General features: G+C 52.1%; 1 protein-coding gene across 1 annotated transcript in view; it reads left to right on the top strand.

Annotated features, from left to right (window-relative positions):
* LOC122363598 (disks large-associated protein 5-like) overlaps positions 1 to 16,012 on the top strand; it is a 152,376-nt gene extending 136,364 nt beyond the window's left edge. The window contains exons 9-13 of the mRNA XM_043333067.1: positions 6,998 to 7,154; positions 7,374 to 7,761; positions 15,127 to 15,220; positions 15,711 to 15,821; positions 15,987 to 16,012. Coding sequence (XP_043189002.1) covers positions 6,998 to 7,154; positions 7,374 to 7,761; positions 15,127 to 15,220; positions 15,711 to 15,821; positions 15,987 to 16,012 — 776 coding nt within the window. The remainder of the gene's footprint in view (positions 1 to 6,997; positions 7,155 to 7,373; positions 7,762 to 15,126; positions 15,221 to 15,710; positions 15,822 to 15,986) is intronic.
* The last annotated feature ends 6,018 nt before the right edge of the window (positions 16,013 to 22,030 follow it).

The following is a 22,030-nucleotide window of genomic DNA, read 5'->3' as shown; positions in this document are numbered from 1 at the left end:
GTTTTGTATGTAGAATTAGAAATAATCATGGCACAAGCCATTATTTTACTTGTGTGCTGTAAAAGAAGCGTGATTAACTGTCAGAAAGCAAGAAAACAATTGAGGTCTTGGACAACATTGAAGAGCACATCTATATTGAAAGTCTTTTTGGTTTCAGAAAAAGGCTAAGACAGCTCATAATAGTCATAGCTCATCATGATTGACCTCCAGTAAGTTGACAAAATGAAAATGCATGAAAGGATGTGCAGGATGGTGCCACACTTCAGAAAACATTGGTATGAAAGTGGTTGGTGCGGGATTGTGCATACATTTTGGTTAACACATTTGAAGCACTTGAATATTCCAGCATTTTATTTTCATTTTTTTGCTTTTAGCTGCTCAGTTCTTCAAAGACAGGGGTCAGATCAGTACTAGGTGAATTGTGTAGTAGATGTGACCTGTGCTGTGCATTGCATTGCTTGACTGTCGAGTGCAACACAGGATCCATCAGTTCCATGTGTTTTATTCATATCAGAAGTTACATCTACTCACCACCAAACTTTGAGACACTATCAGTGCAATTTTCAAAATGCATAGAATAATCCACTCTCAATCACACCAGGTAAGATGTGAAGATGAAGTCCGAGTGGTACCTATGTGGTTTGGTAGGTTGGTTGACCTTGTAGATTGGTAGGAAGTAGTTTGGTATGATAGGTTGTAGGCATGTAGGTGTGTTTGAAGGATGGTAGGTTGAAAGTTAGGTTGGTAGGTAAGGTTAGGTATGATTCTACAAATTCCACAAAACTTGCCAGGTACCTGCTTCCACCATCCGAGATTAACCAAACTTTCAGAGGCCTTCCCACCACTGAAGAATCTACTTCTTTGGAACAATTATCTAAGAACATTTAAATATTGGTGGGGGGGGGGGGGGGGGGCAGATGGCAGTGTCACTGAGTAAATTTGGCTGTGTGTCTTGTGTATATTTTGGCATGCAGCCAAGTTCCTGTCTCAACCAGCCTGCGTGCCCTGCCGTCTGGTGGCTGTTCGCTGAAGCATAAGTTATCTGAATCACTGCTAGGAAGTTTGAAGTACCTAGGTAGAGAACATTTTTGGGAGCATGTACTAAAGCAAAATAAATCAAGCATCATATCCAGTGTACCAAGCACTAAATGGCACTACCATGCTGTTCCAAGTGGCTATATGGAGCGACTGGCTGGGAAGGCTATGTTGGTGGCCCTGTAATTGAACCCTGATTGTTGAATCTAAGAAATAAGGAAATTACCCCTCAACTAGAATGCTTCCCTTTTGAAGCATAGGACGTTCCTCTCAACACTTATGTAGGTACTTCATGAATCTGCCACAATGGCGCGAAATCAGGGGCAAAAAGTGGATTTCATTGTCATTAGACCTACCATTCAACATAACTATGTATTTTGATGTGTAAACTAAAAAAAATTCATCTATAAAACATGCATATTCATGTCATTTTCTGCTAGATGCGCAAAAAATCCGTTTAGGCCTGACGTCCTAAACGGATATTTCCCATTAATTCATCGGATATTTCCGTTCCGCGTAATCGTCATTTTTGCGCGCCCAAACCAGTTTACATGAGTCGAAACTTGCGCACTTTTCGCTAAACGGAAATATCCGTTCTAAACGTCATTTTCGCTGACTCATGTAAACGGGGTAAGAGTCGAGAATGGTCACGTGCTGACTAAATACTAAGACGTACCCGTATCGGAGACCTCTATGTTGCGGCGTTAGCCGTCTCTGTAGGAAGCGGGCTCTCTAGCAAAAGCTATTTTGTCTACAGAAATTAGTTACTGTGGAGCATATTGCTACCAGCCATGGCAACCACGTAAGCTCAGTTACGAACCAATTTCAGCGTGCCTTTAAGCAAGAGAGCCTATAAACGTAAAATTTAGGTGAAAACGAACTTATGGGACACCCTGTAGATATCCACACCAATCTCACGTGCTTTTAAGCATTTTTGGGATGTTTCGGTTGGTTTCAGGTTCAGTCCGAGCTCAGTCTGGGTTTCGGTGGTTTTGCCCGGTGTGTGCCCTCAGTTCCGTTCATCGAATTCTGGCCCAAGGCAACGCAAGAGCGCTGCCGGCATCTAGTCTATATTATGAATTATAAGTCGTCCGTGCGTCCATCCGTGTGTCATGTCTTATGTGTCTTATTGCGCCTGAAAGGCGCCGCGTAGCGACGTGAAATTTGGCATGCCCAATCTGTGGGCGTGGGCGGCCTTTGTATTAAAATTTGGGCGTGATCGGACCAGGGGTGCGCCGTCAGCGCGTGAATCTCTCTCGCATGACGGGCCGCGGCTGGCGCCGAGCGGAGAGCACGTGCTCTTGGCTCATTTTCTTCGCTGCCAAAACTGAACGAAAAGCAGCAGAGCCGGCAGGTCATTGAACTTTGACAACGAACACCGGCGCAGGGCACCGCTCGCTAAGGGGATTCGCCAGTAAATAAAGTAAATTTATTCTTGCAACAACTCAGCCACTACTGGGCCGATTGTGCTGAAAATTGAACTGTGGGTGGGCAGGGCACTCACCAGGCGATGCATGGTCATGTGATACAGGTGCGGTGGACCGACTGAACGTGCGCACGTGAGGGGTCGGCCCTATATCTAAGGAACGGCTGGGCCAATTGCGCTCAAATTTGGTACACAGCTTCAATCGAGTATGAGTAGGGTATGAGTAGGGTAGGGTAGAGTATGTGGAGGATATGAGCAGTGTATGGGCAGAGTAGGGTATGGGCAGGGTGGGGTATGGGCAGGGTAGGGTATGGGTAGGTATCCAAATAATACAAATCAACGATTTTTAACCCAGCATAATGCATCCGTAAAACCAATTTAATCAAAACGTACAGTTATAGCGCAAAACATGCCGTCTAGTCTATATTATGATTTATAAGTTGTCTGTACGATCTCCATCCATCCATGTGTCATGTCTTATGTGTCTTATTGCGCCTGAAAGGCGCCGCGTATCGACGTGAAATTTGGCATGCTGAATCTCTGGGCGTGGGCGGCCTTTGTATTAAAATTTGGGCGTGATCGGACCAGGGGTGCGCCGTCGGCACGTGCAAAAGGGCGCTCTCATAGGGATAGCATGGTGTCGGCGAGAGCGGCGGTCGGCCGAAAATCGGGCCGACACGGCTCGCTTTCCGGCTTGATATCTCGGCAATGGGTGGACGCAGCGAAAAGCGGTTGCCACCAATGGATAGAGGAGAGATGGGCCTAGCGTATTGATATGGTTTCATAGTGTAGCACGCGCCACGTGCAAGACAGCATCCCCGGTTGTGAAAAAATGACCGATTTCGTGCATTGTGACGGGAAAATCGATGCCGCTGGAAAACGGCTTGACGGAATGAAATCGGTGTGGTGCCATTTTGCAGGCAAATGTACGTGTAATCAGAGGATAGCAGATAAAAAGCGATGATCCGTACCATTTCCTTAATAACGAAACATTAATTGGAAAATTTATTTCGCGCGGAGCGCGATGTCCTTTACAACATCGAAACGTATTGAAAACGTTGATCAATCGCTATAAAACCTACATATTCGGAAAGAGCATTCTTTTCTGACCAATATCCACCCAAAATATTATCGAAAAGTCAATAAACTTGGGTGAAAATGACTCAAACATACGACCGTGTTTCGTTAACGTTACAGGTATTTTTCGACAAAATCCGATCGATGGCTTATGGCCGGCAGGCCATTCAAATTTTGTTAATAGCTTTCAAAGCATGGGCTGCAATGCACCGCCCGCAAAGGGGAATTCCAAACACTGAAAATAAGCGCCTACCAGTAAACAGCACATTATTGTACTAGGAATAACTCAGCTACTACTGGGCCGATTGCGCTGAAACTTGGACTGTGGGTGGAGGGGACAATAACCTGGCGATGCATGATCATTTCTGACAGGTAGGGTGGATCGATTGCACGTGCGCACGTGAGGGGTCCACTTATACATCTCAAGAACGGCTGGGCCGATTTCACTCAAATTTTGTACACTGTTGGGGACCATTTAGAAAGGTGGCTGGCACAAGTCATCTAGAGTCTCAGCGCGTGCGCACGTGCAAAGGGCCAGTTTTATATCTCAAGAACGGCTGGGCCGATTGCGCTCAAATTTGGTACGTTACTTTAATCGAGTATGAGAAGGGTAACTATGTGTAGGTTATTAGTAAGGTAGGGTATGGGTAGGTTAGGGTAGGGTAGGGTGTGTTTGAGTTCGATAAAGGCAAACCATGAGAAAGGCTCTAACAACCCGCAACCAGCACCAGCATACCATGCCGTTCAAACAAATGTCCAACTCCGACAAAAGAAGACAAATAAAAATTATAAGTTCCCACACCCAAACTAATGCCCCCTCAAACGCATCTATCAAAACGCACAGTTATAGCGCAAAACATGCCATCTAGTCTATATTATGATTTATAAGTTGTCTGTACGATCTCCATCCGTGTGTCATGTCTTATGTGTCTTATTGCGCCTGAAAGGCGCCGCGTAGCGACGTGAAATTTGGCATGCCGATTCTCTGGGCGTGGGGGGCCTTTGTATTAAAATTTGGGGCTGATTGGTCCAGGGGTGCGCCGTCGGCACGTGTAAAAGGGTGCTCCCATAGGCTTAACACGTGGCCGGCAAAAACCGTCAACGGGCGAAAATCGGGCCTGCAGCGCTCCTCTCCCGGGCTTATAACTCGGCGATGGGTGACCGCAGCGAGATGGGATTGCCACCAATGGATAGAGGAGAGATGGAACTAGCGTATTGATATGGTTTCATAGTATAGCACGCGCCACGTGCAAGACAGCACCCCCGGTTGTGAAAAAATGACCGATTTCGTGCATTGTGACGGGAAAATCGATGCCGCTGGAAAACGGCTTGACGGAATGAAATCGGTTTTGTATCATTTTGCAGACAAATGTACGTGTAATCAGAGGAAAGCAATTAAAAAGTTATGATCCGTACCATTTCCTTAACAACGAAAAATTAATTTAAAAATTTGATCCGCGCGGAGCGCAATGTCCTTTACAACATCAAAACGTATTGAAAACGCTGACCAATCGCTATGAAACCTACATATTCGGAAAGAGCATTCTTTTCTGACCAATATCCACCCAAAATATTATGGAAAAGTCAATAAACTTTTGTGAAAATGACTCAAACATACGACCGTGTTTTGTTAACGTTACATGTATTTTTCGACAAAATCCGATCGATGGCTTATGGCCGGCAAGTCATTCAACTTTTGACAATAGCTATCAAAGCACGGGCTGCAATACACCGCCCGCCAAGGGGAGTTCCAAACAATGAAAATAAGCGCCTTCCACTGAACAGCACATTTTTGTACTAGGAATAACTCAGCTGCTACTGGGCCGATTGCGCTGAAACTTGGACTGTGGGTGGAGGGGGCACTCATTTGGCGATGCATGGTCATGTGTGACAGGTAGGGTGGATCGATTGCACGTGCGCACGTGAGGGGTCCACTTATACATCTCAAGAACGGCTGGGCCGATTTCACTCAAATTTTGTACACTGTTGGGGACCATTTAGAAAGGTGGCTGGCACAAGTCATCTAGAGTCTCAGTTAGCGCGTGCGCACGTGCAGCTTTTATATCTCAAGAACGGCTGGGCCGATTGCGCTCAAATTTGGTACATTACTTTAATCGAGTATGAGAAGGGTAACGACGTGTAGGTTATGAGTAAGATAGGGTATGGGTAGATTAGGGTAGGGTAGGGTGTGTTTGAGCTCGATAAAGGCAAACCATGAGAAAGGCTCTAACAACCCGCAACCAGCACCAGCATACCATGCCGTTCAAACAAATGTCCAACTCCGACAAAAGAAGACAAATAAAAATTATAAGTTCCCACACCCAAACTAATGCCCCCTCAAACGCATCTATCAAAAAGCACAGTTATAGCGCAAAACATGCCATCTAGTCTGTTTGAAATACGAGCGAGCCGTATGGTGTGAAGCTCAGGCAATTAACTTATTATTGCGTTGTTCGATGGTTGCATAGCGATGTACAAATCGGCAGCTACTTGGTGACATCCGACATCCCATTATCGCATTATCTGCAACGCCATAGGCTTTAAATACAGGTGAATATTTCCTAACCTTATGTCAGTTATATGCCATCTGCCCGTCATTTGCAGCTTATAAAAAAAAATATATATATATATCAGCGAACATGAGTGGTGGATGCGCATTGAGTGGTGGATGCTCAATGCGCATTGTAGAAGCAATGCGCAATGAGCATTTATGACTCCTTAGTCATCATGTCGCTCTCTGGGCACTGTCAGCCAAGACGCTACGCACAACTCCGCCGGCTTTCGGCACCGCTCGCCCGTCGCCCGTCCCCGCTCCCCGCCACAGCGAGAGTGACCGCGCGCCGGCCCGAAACCGCCGCAGGCCAAGACCACAGAGGCGGGGCTTAGCTGTGACGTCATAACGTATCACAGACTGACTGGTGATAGCCTCTACACACCGGATGAAAATCTTGCTCGAAATTTAACATTACGAGTCAATGACAAGTGCCTGAAATATTGAAATGACGATAAAATATCTAAATTGTAAAAGTTTCGGCCTGTCTTGAAACGGCCATGTCCTGAGCTTGGTTGAAATTCCTTCACGCATTTAAAAGTAATCGCGAAAAATTAGGGTCTCAAGGGGTCTGGCGTTAACAGTAGCTGATGCATTTCTACCAAGTTACCAAAATATGGCATGTTGATGTGTGTTCACTTACCATCTCCTACCCCAGTGAATATAGAGGCTGTAATCTCCCTTCTTGATTTGGTTAAATGATCATAAACATCAAACAGCCCAATTTGCTGCCATTAAATTTCAATGCCATTGTTCAAATTCTACCGTATGCGAACGACATCGCCTAAAATAGCGTTGTTATATAACACAGTATCATAGGAGCAACCGATGCCGGACTGGAGCAGGATTTTTACGGAGTTAGGAGGCAGCTGCACACCGCTGGTAACTGCGCCCCGGCACGTTCACAGACATCTCTGACGGAGAGTCTCATGTGCAAGTGATGTCACCGCCGTCGGCGCAGCACCAGCAGCAGGAGACGTCGCCGGTGCAGCAGCAGCAGCAGCAGCAGCAGCCGGCGCAGCAGCAGCAGCAGCAGCAGCAGCCGGTGCAGCACCAGCAGCAGCAGCCGGCGCAGCACCAGCAGCAGCAGCAGCAGAAGACGTCGCCGATGCAGCACCAGCAGCAGCAGCCGGCGCAGCAGCAGCAGGAGGAGGAGACGTCGCCGGTGCAGCAGCAGCAGCAGCAGCCGGCGCAGCAGCAGCAGCAGCAGCAGCAGCCGATGCAGCACCAGCAGCAGCAGCAGCAGAAGACGTCGCCGGCGCAGCAGCAGCAGCAGCAGCAGAGGACGTCGCCGGCGCAGGAGCAGGCGGCGCGGGTGCAGCAGCAGCCGATGCAGCAGCATCCGACCCAGCCGGCGGTGCAGCAGCAGCCGGCGGGCCCGGAGCGCTCTGACGGCCAGCAGCTGTCGATTGGGTACTTCCGTCGGCTGCTGTCGGCTGAGACGGAGCGTCTGTCGGCGCGGGCCGGCCACTGGGAGCAGGTGGCTGCCGCCGGCGGCGTGCCCGACGAGCCGCTCGGAGAGCTGCGCTCGGTCGCCGGCCAGGCGCGCCTGCTGATCCGCGAGCGGTTCGCGCAGTTCGACAACCTGGTGGACGGCGCCGAGTTTCTGCGCGGCCCGCGGCCCACCACGCTCACGGACCTGCAGGGATTCTGGGAGATGATCTACTACCAGGTACGACTGTAACTCGGGCTGTTGGGAGGGTGGGGCTGTGACTGGGTCGGTGGGAGGGTGGGGCTGTGACTGGGTCGGTGGGAGGGTGGGGCTGTGACTGGGTCGGTGGGAGGGTGGGGCTGTGACTGGGTCGGTGGGAGGGTGGGGCTGTGACTGGGTCGGTGGGAGGGTGGGGCTGTGACTGGGTCGGTGGGAGGGTGGGGCTGTGACTGGGTCGGTGGGAGGGTGGGGCTGTGACTGGGTCGGTGGGAGGGTGGGGCTGTGACTGGGTCGGTGGGAGGGTGGGGCTGTGACTGGGTCGGTGGGAATGTGACTGCTGCTGTTACTGTTGTTGTTCCTTTCGGGCGACCCTAGCCCTCGCCGGCACAGGGGGGGGGGTGATGCAACCCCCCTAAGGTTTTTCGCGAATAACTCGCGGAAAAAGCGGCCGATCGCCACAAAACTTTCAGTACCCTCGCGCTGATTAATTTTACACCTACCCTGAAAATTTCATGACCCTGACCCACGGTTATATACGACTCAGAGTCGAATCATGAATCGACTCAAGAATCAGTCACTTTTCTTCGAGTCAAGAATCGAATTGAATCAAACACTATAACAGCCGAATGAGTTGGAGTCGAGTCGAGTCACATATGTATAGGCAGCTTGAGTAAAAAAATGAATCGATTCAAGGAAACGCGAGTCATGCCTTTGTTGATTCGCTTGTCATATGTTCAGTCTACTCAACCACCAGAAAAAAATTAAAGTCATGATACTGGGAGTGAGCAACATTCATGTTTAGACGAACTGTTTCATTGACCCCAATTTCAATTTCATTGACCTCGGGGTCACCGATGACGTCACAGGTCAGGTCAAAGATAAAATGTTTCGCCGTTCACGGGTCTTTTAGGGAATGCGCTATAACATCGAGTAAAACGCATTTTGTTGAAAATCGATAGGGCGTAGGCTGCCTACTGCCTAGTACATATGTTGCTATTGGAGGTCACTGGTAATACCAGGTCATGTCACCAAGGGTCAGTACACGAACCCAACTTTACTAGGGTTGTGCGATGGATGTTATATGGCCAATTTTCATTTCCAGCTCAATGGTGCTGGTTATAAGACCATCAGGTACGGTTTATTTCACTTTCTGGTGGAGGTCAGCTCAATGTCAGGTCAAAAAAGGGAAAATTTCAAATTTGATAGTTTTGCATAAAATGGGTATTGATTCGATGTACCTCGTCACGGCGAGTCTAATGGTGGTCTTTGTTTTGCGCCACTGGTCTAGAATTGCTAAAAATTGAGTTTGAAAATTTGACGTCATCAATTTTGAACAGCTTTTTCGCTATAACTTGGCCAAAAAAGAGGTATCTATGTCAAATCTTGTATATGGATTGATAGCGAAAAGGACTTTCACATTTATTCCGTGTTTTTCGAAAAATTTAAGACTTCTCTTCCCGCGAAACCTTTTTTTGGGTCGAAAATGGCAGAAATGACGTCACTCCGACGCCGTTAGCGGCCAACCTATCACAGCCTTTGGAAAAAAACATGGTCACAATGTGTAAAAGCTATTCCCGGGAGGGTACTGAAAGTTTGGTGACGATCGGCGCAGCGGTTCTGGAGATACATCGAGAGAGAAAAAACTGGGGGGGGGGCAAAATGCCCCCCCCCCCGCCTGGAAGGTTAAAACGCGTTGAACTGCGTCTCACTGAGGTAGTTTTATAGTGCGCCCCACCGGGGGGGGGGGGCGCACTATACCCATAGCCCCTCTCTCTCTCTCTCTCTCTCTCTCTCTCTCTCTCTCTCTCTCTCTCTCTCTCTCTCTCTCTCTCTCTCTCTCTCTCTCTCTCTCTCTCTCTCTCTCTCTTCCTCTCTCTCTCTCTTCCTCTGAAACTACTGGGCCGATTGTCAGAATGCAAACGGTGTCTAACAGTCCTGGAAAAGATGTCTAGCGGAACGTAATTTTGTTGACCTCAGGGTCACCGATGACGTCACAGATTCAAGCTCAATGTGTTTATGGACAATTCCAAGTGCTGGCTTACTGTTTGGTCCGAGTCAGAGTAAGGGCACAAGGTTAAAACAGGAACACATAAAATAAAAATCACTACAATACCGTATCTGTACAGTTGCCGACCATCGTCACACAATACAGCTAAAGCCGACGCAGAAATTCGGCGCGGGTCCCAGAGCCAGTGACGGCCGGCGATAGGCGGCCAAATAGGTCAGGTCAAAATAAAATAAAAGTTATCAGCTTTTTTGCTTATTCACAATATGGGGTCTGGCCGCCGACCAGCAAGTCAGATCTGGCTCTTTAATTAGTTTACACCCTCGTGAATATAGGTATGCCAAAGGTACCCTGAGGGTACCGATTTTGTACTTAGGACAAGGCCAGGTCATCCTAAGTCACGGAAATTTTACATTATGCATCAATCACGTAACACATGTTTATGGTTCATTTAAGCCATATATTTCGAAATCAGTGTCTGTGTCACGTGAGACCATTTTCAGCAGGAAATAGCTGAGGATTAGGTCACTGAGCAGGGGCCCGGGAACGATTTTCAAGTTGGGGGGGGGGGGGGGGCGAGCCTAAAATACCTGACATGATGCATATGAAACAGTGGCTTAGCTTGGGGTCTAAGGGGACCCTCGGGACCCCCACCCACCCAGCCCACCCCCACCCTACCCCCTCCATCGGGTTCAAAGGGACCCTCGGGACCGAGGGGCCCTGCGGCGCCATTTGACCGCAGAGGGTTAACGATGGGCATATTTCGACTCAGAAGGGCTCCATGTGGCTCGTTAGAGCACCTCATAGGCCCCTAAATAGCCTCACTAAGACCTCCATAATGGCCGCCCCACACTGGACCTTGCATGCGGGTTGCGGGTTTTTGGATTTTCGGGTTTCTTCAAAATTTAATAATGCAATCTATGCTGAGTGACCCACACTACCATCTAACAAGCGAGTCTGCATGTTTTTAGCTTGCGAGCTACCTCGCATCGCATTCCAAAAGTTGGTTTTAAGTCAACTTTCGATTTTCCTCGCTGCGAGGTGAGAGGTTTGCGAGTTCTGCGAGGTCTGCGAGTTTTTCGTTGGAGTCTAATTTTGGTTCGTTGTGCTGGCATTGCGACAATATGTAATTTTCCAAAGGTGTACCGGCTTCACTGCATTCATGGAGTGACCATAAGGGAACGGTGTAATCACTCTATGAATTAGTATTATGCCCGCAAACTCAAAACCTGCAAACTCGCAACCCGCATGCGAGGTCCAGTGTGGGGCGGCCTTAAGGGCCCCATGCCGGCTTCTGAGGGCCTCTTGCGGCTTTTAGGGACCCCTTGGTGGTCTCCAAAGGCCCGTTACTGGCCTCTGAGAGTTCTTACCGGCCTATGAGGGGCCAGTTCTAGGGGCATTTCCCGCCTGTGAGGGTCCCACACTTATTTTTCTGAGGGCCCCATAACAGCAACTGTTGGGGCCCTCATCGGCGCCTATGAGGGCCCACATCGGTGTCTCTGAGGGTTTCACACACCCAACTCTGAGTGCCTACACCAGTACCTATTAAAGCCCTATTTCGGCGGCTTTGAGGACCCAACAGTCAACACCTGCGCATCTAAAGGCCACCCACTGGTGACTTTTGAGGGCTTCACACCAGTGACTCTGAGGTCCCCACCGGCGCCCCACGCCACAGGACTTCTTCTGCCGACCTAAGGGCCCCTTGCCGGTCACTGAGAACCCCCTGCCGGCCTGTAGAGGGTTCGCGTCAGCAGCTCTTAACCCGCGCATGACTGTGACTGCGCGCGGTATTTTCCATAACGCGAGTGACTGGGGGGGGGGCTCTCCAGAACCCCCCCCCCCCTATCTCCGAAACTACTGGGCCGATTGTCAAAATTCAAACGGCGTCTGATAGCCCTGGAAAACTGTCGAGCGAAACCTATTGACCGCGGGCTGACAAGTCCGATATCACGCTCATTTTTTGTTTACGCACTCCCTGATAGATGTCTTAGATACCCTGAGGGTACTGAACTTTTACTTCGAATTTTTCAGGTCAAGGCCAGGTCATCCTAGGTCACGAAAATTGTATGTCCTGTATCGGTCACGTGACGCATGTTTTATGGTCCATTTTACTCGTAGATTTCGAAAATAATGTCGTTTGTGTCATTTGAGGTCATTTTCAGCTGCATTTACCGAAGGTCAGGTCACTTTCAGATCAGAAAAGGTCAGATTTTGAAAATGAAATTTTTCAACCAAAAAGGTGCCTATCAGATGCAGTTTGAGCGCAGGAACACGATGGTGCCATTTATATTGCTCTACGACGTCAAAAACGTACTGAAAAATGGATTTGAAAAATATATTATTGTAAACTTTTGACAATAATGCGAATAACTTGGGTATTTTTGAAGATATCGGGCTAAAACTTGCTAGTGTAGTTCATCAGTGTGTGTTCTATAACATATATTCCGATTTTTGCGAAAAAATGAAAAACTTTTTGAAAAAAATCATTTTTTTTAATTGTAAATACATATGTTTAAAAATTTCCGAATTCGCGATAGCAGTTTGCTAGCTACGTGTATTTGTAGTCCACTCATGCAAATAAATTGGATCTAGCTTTAAAACTGAGCTCTTGAGAGCGTTTGCCGTAACTCAATATTTTGCATCAAAATCGGCCGACATGACGTCACTCTGACGTCATGTCCGGCTAAACTATAATAGCTAGAAAGTTGAAATTTTAACACAAGGTGTCAAATTGATGTCGCTGAGGGTACCGCAAGTTTCGTGTTGATCCGTCAAAGGGTTTAGAAGATATTGCTGAAAAACGGGAGGGGGCTCTGTAGAGCCCCCTCCCGTTTAAAATCTGGCCTCCCGTATAAAATCTGGCCTGCCAAACTTATGGCCAAGGTCAGGCCCAAACCAAAGCGAAATGACAATAGCAGAAGCTGTCAGATCGATACTGTATCAGCAGAAACCATTCAGATGGCAAGGAAAATGCCGTGTGTTGATGTTTAGATGCAGAAAGGAAACAAGAAGGGTTGGGGGCAAGCGCCCCCGCTGCCCCCTCCCCCCCCCCTGTTCACGGGTCTGTTACTGAGGTAAAAAATATCAACCTTTTGAGGTTGATATTTTTCAACAAAAAAATGAATTTCAGATGCAGTTTTAGCTCAGGAACATGATGGTGCTATTTATTTTGGTGTACGATGTCGAAAAGGTACTGAAAAATGTATTCGAGTTTTTTGTTGGTAAAAAGCAAATTGCAAAATGCATAACTTGCTATCTTTGAATGTATGGTGTCGGGTGGGGCTGAGTGGTCCGCGCCGGGATGCCCCTGCTGCGGCGCCCCGCGGCGTGTCGGTGTGGCCGAGAATCTTCCACCTATAGCCGTTAGCAGGACCCAAACGACACACGCTTAATCCGCGAGTTGCTGGGGGGCGTTAAACGCCCCCACTTTTTGCCGCGCCATAGCATAAAAACGGCGCGCCTAGGCGCGCCAAAATTTGGGTACGTGTAGTTAATTTATTGAAGTTTATTGTGACAAAGTTTAAAAAAAAAATCGGTCGGAAATTTTTGAGATATTGAGGTTTTTATTGACGTCATGATTTCTGAGTTTTCGACCAAAAACGGCATATGTTCAAAAAGTCATATAAAATCACAGAACGAACATACAGACATGCCGTAAACGCCATGAGACTGCCAATGCCATGAACAATCAAATGGCTATCTTTGATTATTGATTATCGCTCCGCATTTTCCAAAATCTTGAACTGAATCTTGGCAATTTCTCGTGACTACTTCACGACCATGATAGGGGAAGGTGGGGTAAGACGGCCCAGCGGGGCAAGACGGACCACCAGCCCTCCCGGCTGAACCGCTGCTGGTATCTACTGCTTTATGCACTCACTATGTTTGTTTTCCTTCGTAACAATGGCCACCTTGAGCTCATGCTGCTAGGATGCATAGCTTTTGAGTTATTGAGAAAAATGTTGTTTTTCGTCAAACCGATCTAATCTAAGAGGTCTACGGGTGATTCAATTACGGCGCCTTTCTTGCATGATTAGTTTCTATTTTGCACTTTACTGTGAAGAACAAAGTTATAAACTTAGTTATAGTCACACTTTAGGAAAGGCAAGGTTTTGCAATGTTGGGCTATTTGACATATACGTCATGATAATGACAGAATTTAGATTTGGGGCAAGACGGACCACTGTGGTCCATCTTACCCTGTGGTGGTCCATTGTACCCTGCATATGGAAGTTCTTTTCCCAAAACATTGACACAAGTTTAAGTAAGCTAATTTTTCAGGAAGGAGTTTTTGTTGCATGTGAGCCATGCATGCAAGTGCTCAGTTAGCATGCATTCATACCAAACGACAATCAACACACATGTTCCCAGCTTTTAGCTGCATTTCCATCACACATGAGTAAAGAATAAAGGCTCATTTTGTTATTTTACCATTCTGGCTACTTTTTCTTACAAGAGTACAGAGCAGAAGTGTAACACACATGAACGGATAACAGGCACTGCTGGGTGGTCCGTCTTACCCCACGTTTTTTCTTGTCTGAGTTTTTGACATGTCCCTCTTTAAGAGCATCCACCACCTAGATGTCTTTAATTTGAAATTTAGTCTATACACAATTACACATATCAACAGAGGAAGAATTGAGCATTCCGAAGACTATAAATAATATGAATTACGAGAGCAGTGTAGCAAGATATGCGGCCTCAAACCTTAGCTGGTCCGTCTTACCCCACCTTCCCCTACATGTTTTTCTTAAATTGAACTTTTTGAACCAAACACGTACACATATAATGAAATAAATGTCACCATCGTGTTCTACGCCCAAAATTACCCATAAAACATGTTTCACAGGCTGCGAATATAAGCTTTGATTTTCGGGGATATGTGCCTACCCGGTTGACCTGACCTTGACCCTGACCTATGCTTGACTGACCCCTACATGGAGCTGACACTCTTGTAGGCCTTATATGAAGGGTTGTGCACCGTTTTGACAGAGCTTATGACGAGAGGCGCCCATTGCGAAGTCCTGAAGTCCATGCTACTGAAAGCCCGATTTCAGGTGTTTGACCTGACCTTGACCCGACCTGTGACCTCAAAATTCAACTTTAAAGTACTCATCTGAAGCGTCTCGTCGCGTTCTTTCGTTTGCCGCCTCGTGCGTTTCGCTGCGCCTATTGGTTCTCGAGTTACCGGCTGGGGGCGTTTAACGCCCCTTCCCCCCCCCCCCCCAGCAAACGGCGGGTGGTGAAATACCCCAGCAACTGCCGGGTTAAAAGCACTGTGAAAAAGTGTCGGGCGCTCTGCCACGCATAGTCGACCGAGTGCGACAAAGTTGGCTTGGAATGTGTCTGTGAGTCGGAGGCGGCGTCTCGGTACCCCTCAGGTGGAGGACGTGGACCGCAAGTTCGGCCGGCTGGAGCGTCTGCGGGCGGCCGGCTGGCGCGGCGTGGACTCGCCCTCGGCGGCCGCCGGAGCCGGCGCCGCCGCCCCGGTCCGGCCCGTCAGCAGGCCGGCGGCCGGCCGGCGCGCCGCCGGCAAGAGAGCCGGCCCGAGCGCCGGACTGCGCGCCGCGCTGCTGGGTACGTTCGGTGGGACCTGCACTGGTCCGGTAGTCGTATCGGCGGCGCAGTCTGGGCGCTCTTTTAGCTGGGTAGGTTGCTCGGCTGGCCAGCGAAGCTACATAAACTTGAGGCCAGACGAAGGCATAATGACTTAACACGTCAGCATTTTAATTTTTAACAATGGTCATACTGTAATTGGAGAACCACATTGCGCCAAATAATGGCAGAATGTGCCCCTAACTTGTAGCTCGGCTGATTGCCTGAGCCAGTGTTGGCGAGCCTCCGGCGACTTGTCTGAGCTAGTGTTGGCGAGCCGCCGGCGCAGTGAAACGATGAGCGCCGTACTGTGCCCTGCGTCCATGTCGTCGACCTGCTATGGCGTGTCTGAGGCCCTGTGCCCCCACAGCGGCGCGTCAGCAGATGAGGGCGGAGTCGGCCGGCGCCGCCCAGTCGCGCCCAGCGCCCGCCGGCGGCCTCTTCACGGTGACGGCGGCGGCCAGCCCGACGGGAACGCCAGGTGAGCGTGCGGCGCCGTCGGTACCGGCCCGACCCGGCCCTCACCGGCGCCCGGTATCGAGCGCCGTACAGCACTTCACGGATAGGCTTTTCAGGATCTGGCCCGGCCCATATCCGGTAAGTCGTATCCAGATCCGCCCATTATCCGTCTTTCTTTGAATTTCAGAATACGGTCCGCCCATGGCCCTTTGATCCAGCTTGATTCAAAGGTCAGGTATGCAGCAAGTTTCAGCTCTCCATTGCCAACGTGCTCGGAGCTATCGCGAAAAAAAAAACTATAGGGGGTGGCACCCCCCCCCCGGCCGGCGAGGGTTAAAGGAATAGGAGTTTCCTTTCCAGGTTCTTTCATCCATGCCTCAAGTCTAGTCGTTCCGCTGACTGTGGTGGGGGTAAACGCTGAAACAGACTCTTTCCGCGTTCAGGAAATCGCATGCGAGAGCCTATTCAAATACATTTTAATTTTCCCGCATCAATCGCATCCGGGAGGTGCGTGCGATTGATGCGAGCGTGGTTCCATGTTTTTGAATAGGCTCTCGCGTGCGATTTCCTGACTGCGGGAAGAGTCTGTTTCAGGCACAAGTATTCCTCGCAGACTCCGGAAAGTGGTGCACCCTTTCTTCTAGCGGCACAGAGTTCAAGAAGACACACCGTGCCAGGTACTGTTGAGCGTATTTCACCTAATTACCGGGTCGGGCACGCCATTCTTTCGTGTTCCTCCAGAGGCGCTCGATTTTCTGCGTGCGCACCTGGTTATCAGTTGGGCTCACAAAGTTCTCCTTGTGGTTCACAGTGCAGTGATGAAAGCCGGATTCAATGAGACGGTTATACGCCGCCCAGCAGTCTGTATGAATGGTCGTTCCTGCCAGCACGTGTTTTTCGATTAGGGGAATGAGAGTGCCGCTATCCGGTCTTAATAGTTTTCTGTTCGAATGAAATTTGAAGTTAAATTTTCAACCATTGCGCGACAAAAAAAAAACTTATTGAAGATGACACTCAATGAAAGCATCTTTTTATCAACGGGGGTGGGTGGCCCAAGCCTCCCGCTTAGGACGCCAGAATTTGCGTAGCATCTCAGCTCATAATCTTGCAAGACAGCTTCAAATTGTCTATCCAGTCTTAATTTGCATGCTTTAACCTTTATGTTAGCATTGGTCTGACATCATGTAGTCGAGTGTATTGGGTGCTTCTCCCGCGACCGTTCCAACCACACTGCCAACCCTTTCGCACGACTCGGCGCCGCCGCCACCGCGACTCTGGCGGCGCCCCCGTCGCCACATATGTAACAGGACACCCCCCTCTAGACACATTTGTCAGTGTCGGCTAGACGGCGTCCCCCAGGCGCGTCTGGGCCACGAGGCGTCTCAGCCGGTCACACAGAGCCACACATAACTATAAACTACACGTCCCCCTGATCTTTAAGATCACACATCTCCACGTACACACGCAATATGACACAATGCACTACATCAGACACTTAAGACACGAAATACGACACAATCAACACGAAAGACAAAATACATTACAGCAGTCAGCCGATATTATTCGGTACTAGTACACCGAAGCGTTCTGGCGGAGCCCCCACTCTTGCACTACGTCGCGGTTCAGTACTGTTCTGAGCCGGTGGCTCCTCAGAGGTCGACTGCGGCAGCTCCACCTCTACAGAGGGATCAATCTCACCGACCGCCGATGAATGCTCTGACGCACCGAGCGACATAGCCGGCTCACTGTCGTCCTCGATCGGGGGTTCGGCCGCCGTCGGCTGTCCCCTGTGCCGGTGGCGCACGCACCTAACGTGCCACGGAGCACCGTCAACTTCGATAAGCTGGTCGGTCACGATGCGTGTGACGGTGCCAGGCCGGGAAACGTCAGTACAGCGGGTCGCGGGCCCGCGGCGCCGCACCCACACCAGGTCGCCCTCCCTAAAGCCGGCTCCCGGCTCAGAGTCTGCAGGGAGAGCCGGCGGCGGCCGGTCATCCTGTCCGCCGGCGCCGGTCACCGGCAGGTCACGCCCGACACGACGGAACACGCCGGCGGCGGGAGCGCTCTCAGGCTGCGAGCCATCTCGGGGCGTCATATTGTAGCGATGAAGCGATTCAGCTATGGCACAACCTTTCCGAGCTGACATCACTTTAATCGTCCGGTGATGACGCTCCACGATGCCGTTCCCACCTGCCTCGTGCACCGCCCTGAACCGCAGGGTCACGCCCCACCTCGCCGCGAACGCTCCCATGCGGCGACCACGGAACTCAGTGGCGTTATCCAGAAGCAGTTCTGCTGGCGCCCCGTGCTCCAGAAAGACGGTTTCGAGATGAGCAGTGATCTCGGCCGCATCTGACAAGCGCAATCGCCGCCATATTCCATAGCGGGACGGACCACAGTCAACCACGGTCAGATAGTGATCGCCACGGTAGTGTGTGACATCGATGGCGAGACGCTCCCAGGTCAGTTGAACGCCCAGTGACCCGTGTCGCCAGCGGGTCGGTGCCGGGTCGATTGACTGGCACACGTCACACGTCCGAATCACTGCGCGCACCGCTGGCTTAGTGGCCCACCGCTCTCCGTCACGCCGCAAATACCAGAGCGTGCGCCTGACACCCTGGTGTCCAATGTTCTCGTGCACCGCTCGAATTTTTGCAGCCGTGTCGGGGTGTGTGGACTCTCCGTCCGGCGTCACTGCAGCCGCCACCGGCACCGCGCCTGTCGCCGTTGCTGTTTCCTCCTCTGCCCTGCAGGCTCGAAGCCATTCCTTGGGCACGCGTGTCATTTCGTCCGCCGGATTTTCATCTGACTTGACCAGCTTGATGGTGATCGTCAACTGGAACTCAGCCACCAGCTCACGGATGATGTCCACCCGTCGGCGAATCAACATCTCGGCATGAGCTTTTGTCCGGAGACGCGACCGGCCGCTCAATGCGTCACCGACCCACTTATGAACGGTCGCCGAGTCCGTGCGGAGATCGATCACTCTGATCCCCCACGCGATCGCCATGTTGACGCCGCTGAGCGCCGCGTCCAGCTCAGCCATATTTATATGCATGGCTGCCTTAGTCTCCGGCCGCAGCCAGCTCCCGTCCTCCACTACGCCGCCTTCCGGATCCTCCAGGACGACGCCCGAGGCGAGGCTGCTGGCGTCTGTCCATACGGTCAGCTTTTCACCCGTCAGCCTCCAGGGTCCACGGGCCGGGTCATTGGAGGTCACCCTTTCAGCCACTTGACTGACTTGAGCGCGCAGGTCCGGGTCATCGATGGGGTCATCCCAGCCCTGACTGAGAGCATTAGCCCGTCTCTTTAGCCAGGCCGCAGCTGGACGCAGCCAGCCGGCCACTGGAAGGTGGGAAACCAGCTGGCCGCACCATGCAAACAGCGCCCTGCGCGTCATCACCTCTGGCGGTGCGCCGACGGGGTTGTCCCGGCGCCACTGCAGCTCTCCCGAGCGCGAACAACTCACCTGCAGCCCCAGCATTCGAGCGCCGTCAGCCGGGCGCTGCGGTGGCTTGCAGACAAGGCCGTACCGGGAGAAGTGCTCTGCAACCTGTTCCGCGGAGATGACGTCCTCATTCACGAGAAGGTCGTCAACGTACGGGAGAACGCCCCGGCTGACCGCATCGCTCTGCTCAAGTATAGTCCGCACCACAGATCTCATGATGTTCGGAGCTACATTCAGCCCATATGACATGCGCTGCAGGCAGTGAAGCTGACCGCGCACTCGTACGGTGTGGTATGGCCAAAGCCGTCTGTCCAGCCGGAGCTGCATGTAGGCCTTTCTCAGATCGAGCACTGCCAATCGTGAGCCGTGCCGCCGCCAGCGACGGAGTTGCTCTGCGCACACCTCTGCGTCTGCTGTATGAGCGGTGACGTGCCTGTTGAGTTCGCGATAATCCAATACCGGCCGCACCTTGTCCTTGTTGGGCTGTTCAACCGCCATCAGAGGTATCAGACCGCGCGCTGGGCCGTCCACTCGCTCGTCATATGGCTGCAGCCACCCCTCTCGAGCCCACAGTTCCAGCTCCTCGTCATAGGCTGGCCGTGCTGCGTCCGGCACTTTGTACTGGGCGACAGTATTGTGGAGGCGGTCCGGGCCCTCTCCGTCTGTCCACTTCCAGGCCACCGTCCACTCGCCACTGTCCGCCGAAAACCGGGCCGTAAAATCCACGGCGTCCACTGACAGGTCCCCACGGTCCACACTGGCGGCCGGCGCCGCCCCTCTCACCGGACCCGCCCCCGTCACGGGCGCCGTCCCTGCCGCGGCCTTGGCATTGGCCGCCACCACTGCCCCATTTGTCACCGGCCCTGCCGCCACCGTCTCGCCCTGCACCGCGGCCGCCGTTCCCACGACTTTAGGGGCCACCGTACGCACAGCTGGCGTCGCCACCGCCACCGCCGCCGTCGCTGCTGGCGGCGCCGTCTCCGTTGGCACCGCTGTCCCAGCAGCTGGCCTCGCCCCTGTCACCAGCGGCGGCACCGCCACCGCCGCCGTCGCTGCTGGCGCCGCTCCTGTCACCACCGTCGGCACCGCCGGCGTCACCGCCGGTGCCGCTGCTTCCACAGCCGGCACCGCCCCCGTCACCACTGTCGGCGCCACCGCCGCTGCCGCTGCCGGCACCACTGCCGCACCAAATTCCACGCCATTGGGCATCTTCACACACACTCCGCCCAGTGCCACAATACCAGACATACCGAGCACCACGTCCATGCCCAGCGGCCGATCGGGTACGACCAGGACCGTCAGGCTCGCCCGGTTCTCCCGGTGCTGCACGGTGATCTCAGCGATGCCCAGACAGCGCAGCGTCCCGCCGTTCACGGTCATCATGTTGACCGGGCGCGGTGACCAGTCCGAGCAGGCTCCAGCATGAACGAGTGTGTCCGTGCAGCCCGTGTCCACTAGAGCACGGCACTTACGCCCGTTCACACTGATCCACACGACCGGAAGTGTGCGCGCTACTGATTGGGAGACGGCGCTGGCGCTGACGCGGTCTCCCGACCGTTTGGGCACCTTCTTGCGATGTGACCCACCTGGTCACATACCCAACAGCGCGGCGGGGGGCGGCTGGCTCTGCGCTCCGTCGGCTCACGGCGGCTTGCTCCGTCGGCCTGCTCACGGGCCGCTGCCGCCACCGTGGAGGTGCGCTCGTCACTGAGCACCGCCCGCGCCCTCGTCAGAATGCTGGCCAGGTCCAGCGCCTCTGCTCGAGTGCCGGCCCGAATCGCGCTGCGGACGGTGTCCGGCAGTCCAGCGATGAAGGCACAAGCGAGGGCCTTTTCCGATACTCCACCGTGCAGCGTGGCCAAACGGCGCAGGTCCGCCAGATAAACGTCGGCCGACTCGCCCGGCTGGAGACGGCGGCTGGCATACGCGTCGTAGGCCGCCAGCGGGTCCATGGCGAAGGCGTCGTACAGCGCGTCCCTGACGCTGTCCACGGAGCGGCGGCTCTCCTCTGACATCTGCAGCCAGACCGCGAAGGCACCGCCAGTCAGTCGTGCTGGCAGCACGAGCGCCAGATTCACCCCATGGTGCTTGCTCAACACCTCGGCACGGGTGAACCATTCCACTATGTCCGCACCGGTCCCTTCGCCACTGAACTCGGGTATTAGCCGAGGGTCGAAAGTGGCCCTTCCGCCGGACTCCGCTGCCGTCGGCGTCACACCAGCACTAGCACTCGCAGATGCCTTCACTTTAGGCATGGTGCCGAAATAGCTTGTAGTCGAGTTTATTGGGTGCTCCTCCTGCGACCGTTCCAACCACACTGCCAACCCTTTCGCACGACTCGGCGCCGCCGCCACCGCGACTCTGGCGGCGCCCCCGTCGCCACATATGTAACAGGACACCCCCCTCTAGACACATTTGTCAGTGTCGGCTAGACGGCGTCCCCCAGGCGCGTCTGGGCCACGAGGCGTCTCAGCCGGTCACACAGAGCCACACATAACTATAAACTACACATCATAAAACGACTCTGGTTAAAATTTATCACGAATTTTCTGTATGTACAGTATTTTACTCGAAGAGGGCAAAAACGCTTTATCACTGCTCTTTGCCAAAGGTTTACGCGGTCAAATCTGTAAAAATACGCAACACTTCTTCAAAACTGCGATGGCCCATACCTCCAGGGGGCTCATACCTTCCGGGTCTCCCCTACGGTATTTAGTCCGCACGTGGGCCATTCGCGACGGTTGAGGGTGATTGACGCCATCCAGTCTGTAGCCAATGTATGT

This window comes from Amphibalanus amphitrite, unplaced genomic scaffold (assembly GCF_019059575.1).
Source record: "Amphibalanus amphitrite isolate SeventyFive unplaced genomic scaffold, NRLGWU_Aamphi_draft 000629F_arrow, whole genome shotgun sequence".
In the NCBI taxonomy this organism is placed as follows: domain Eukaryota; kingdom Metazoa; phylum Arthropoda; class Thecostraca; order Balanomorpha; family Balanidae; genus Amphibalanus; species Amphibalanus amphitrite.
This window is presented reverse-complemented; position numbering and strand designations above follow the sequence as displayed.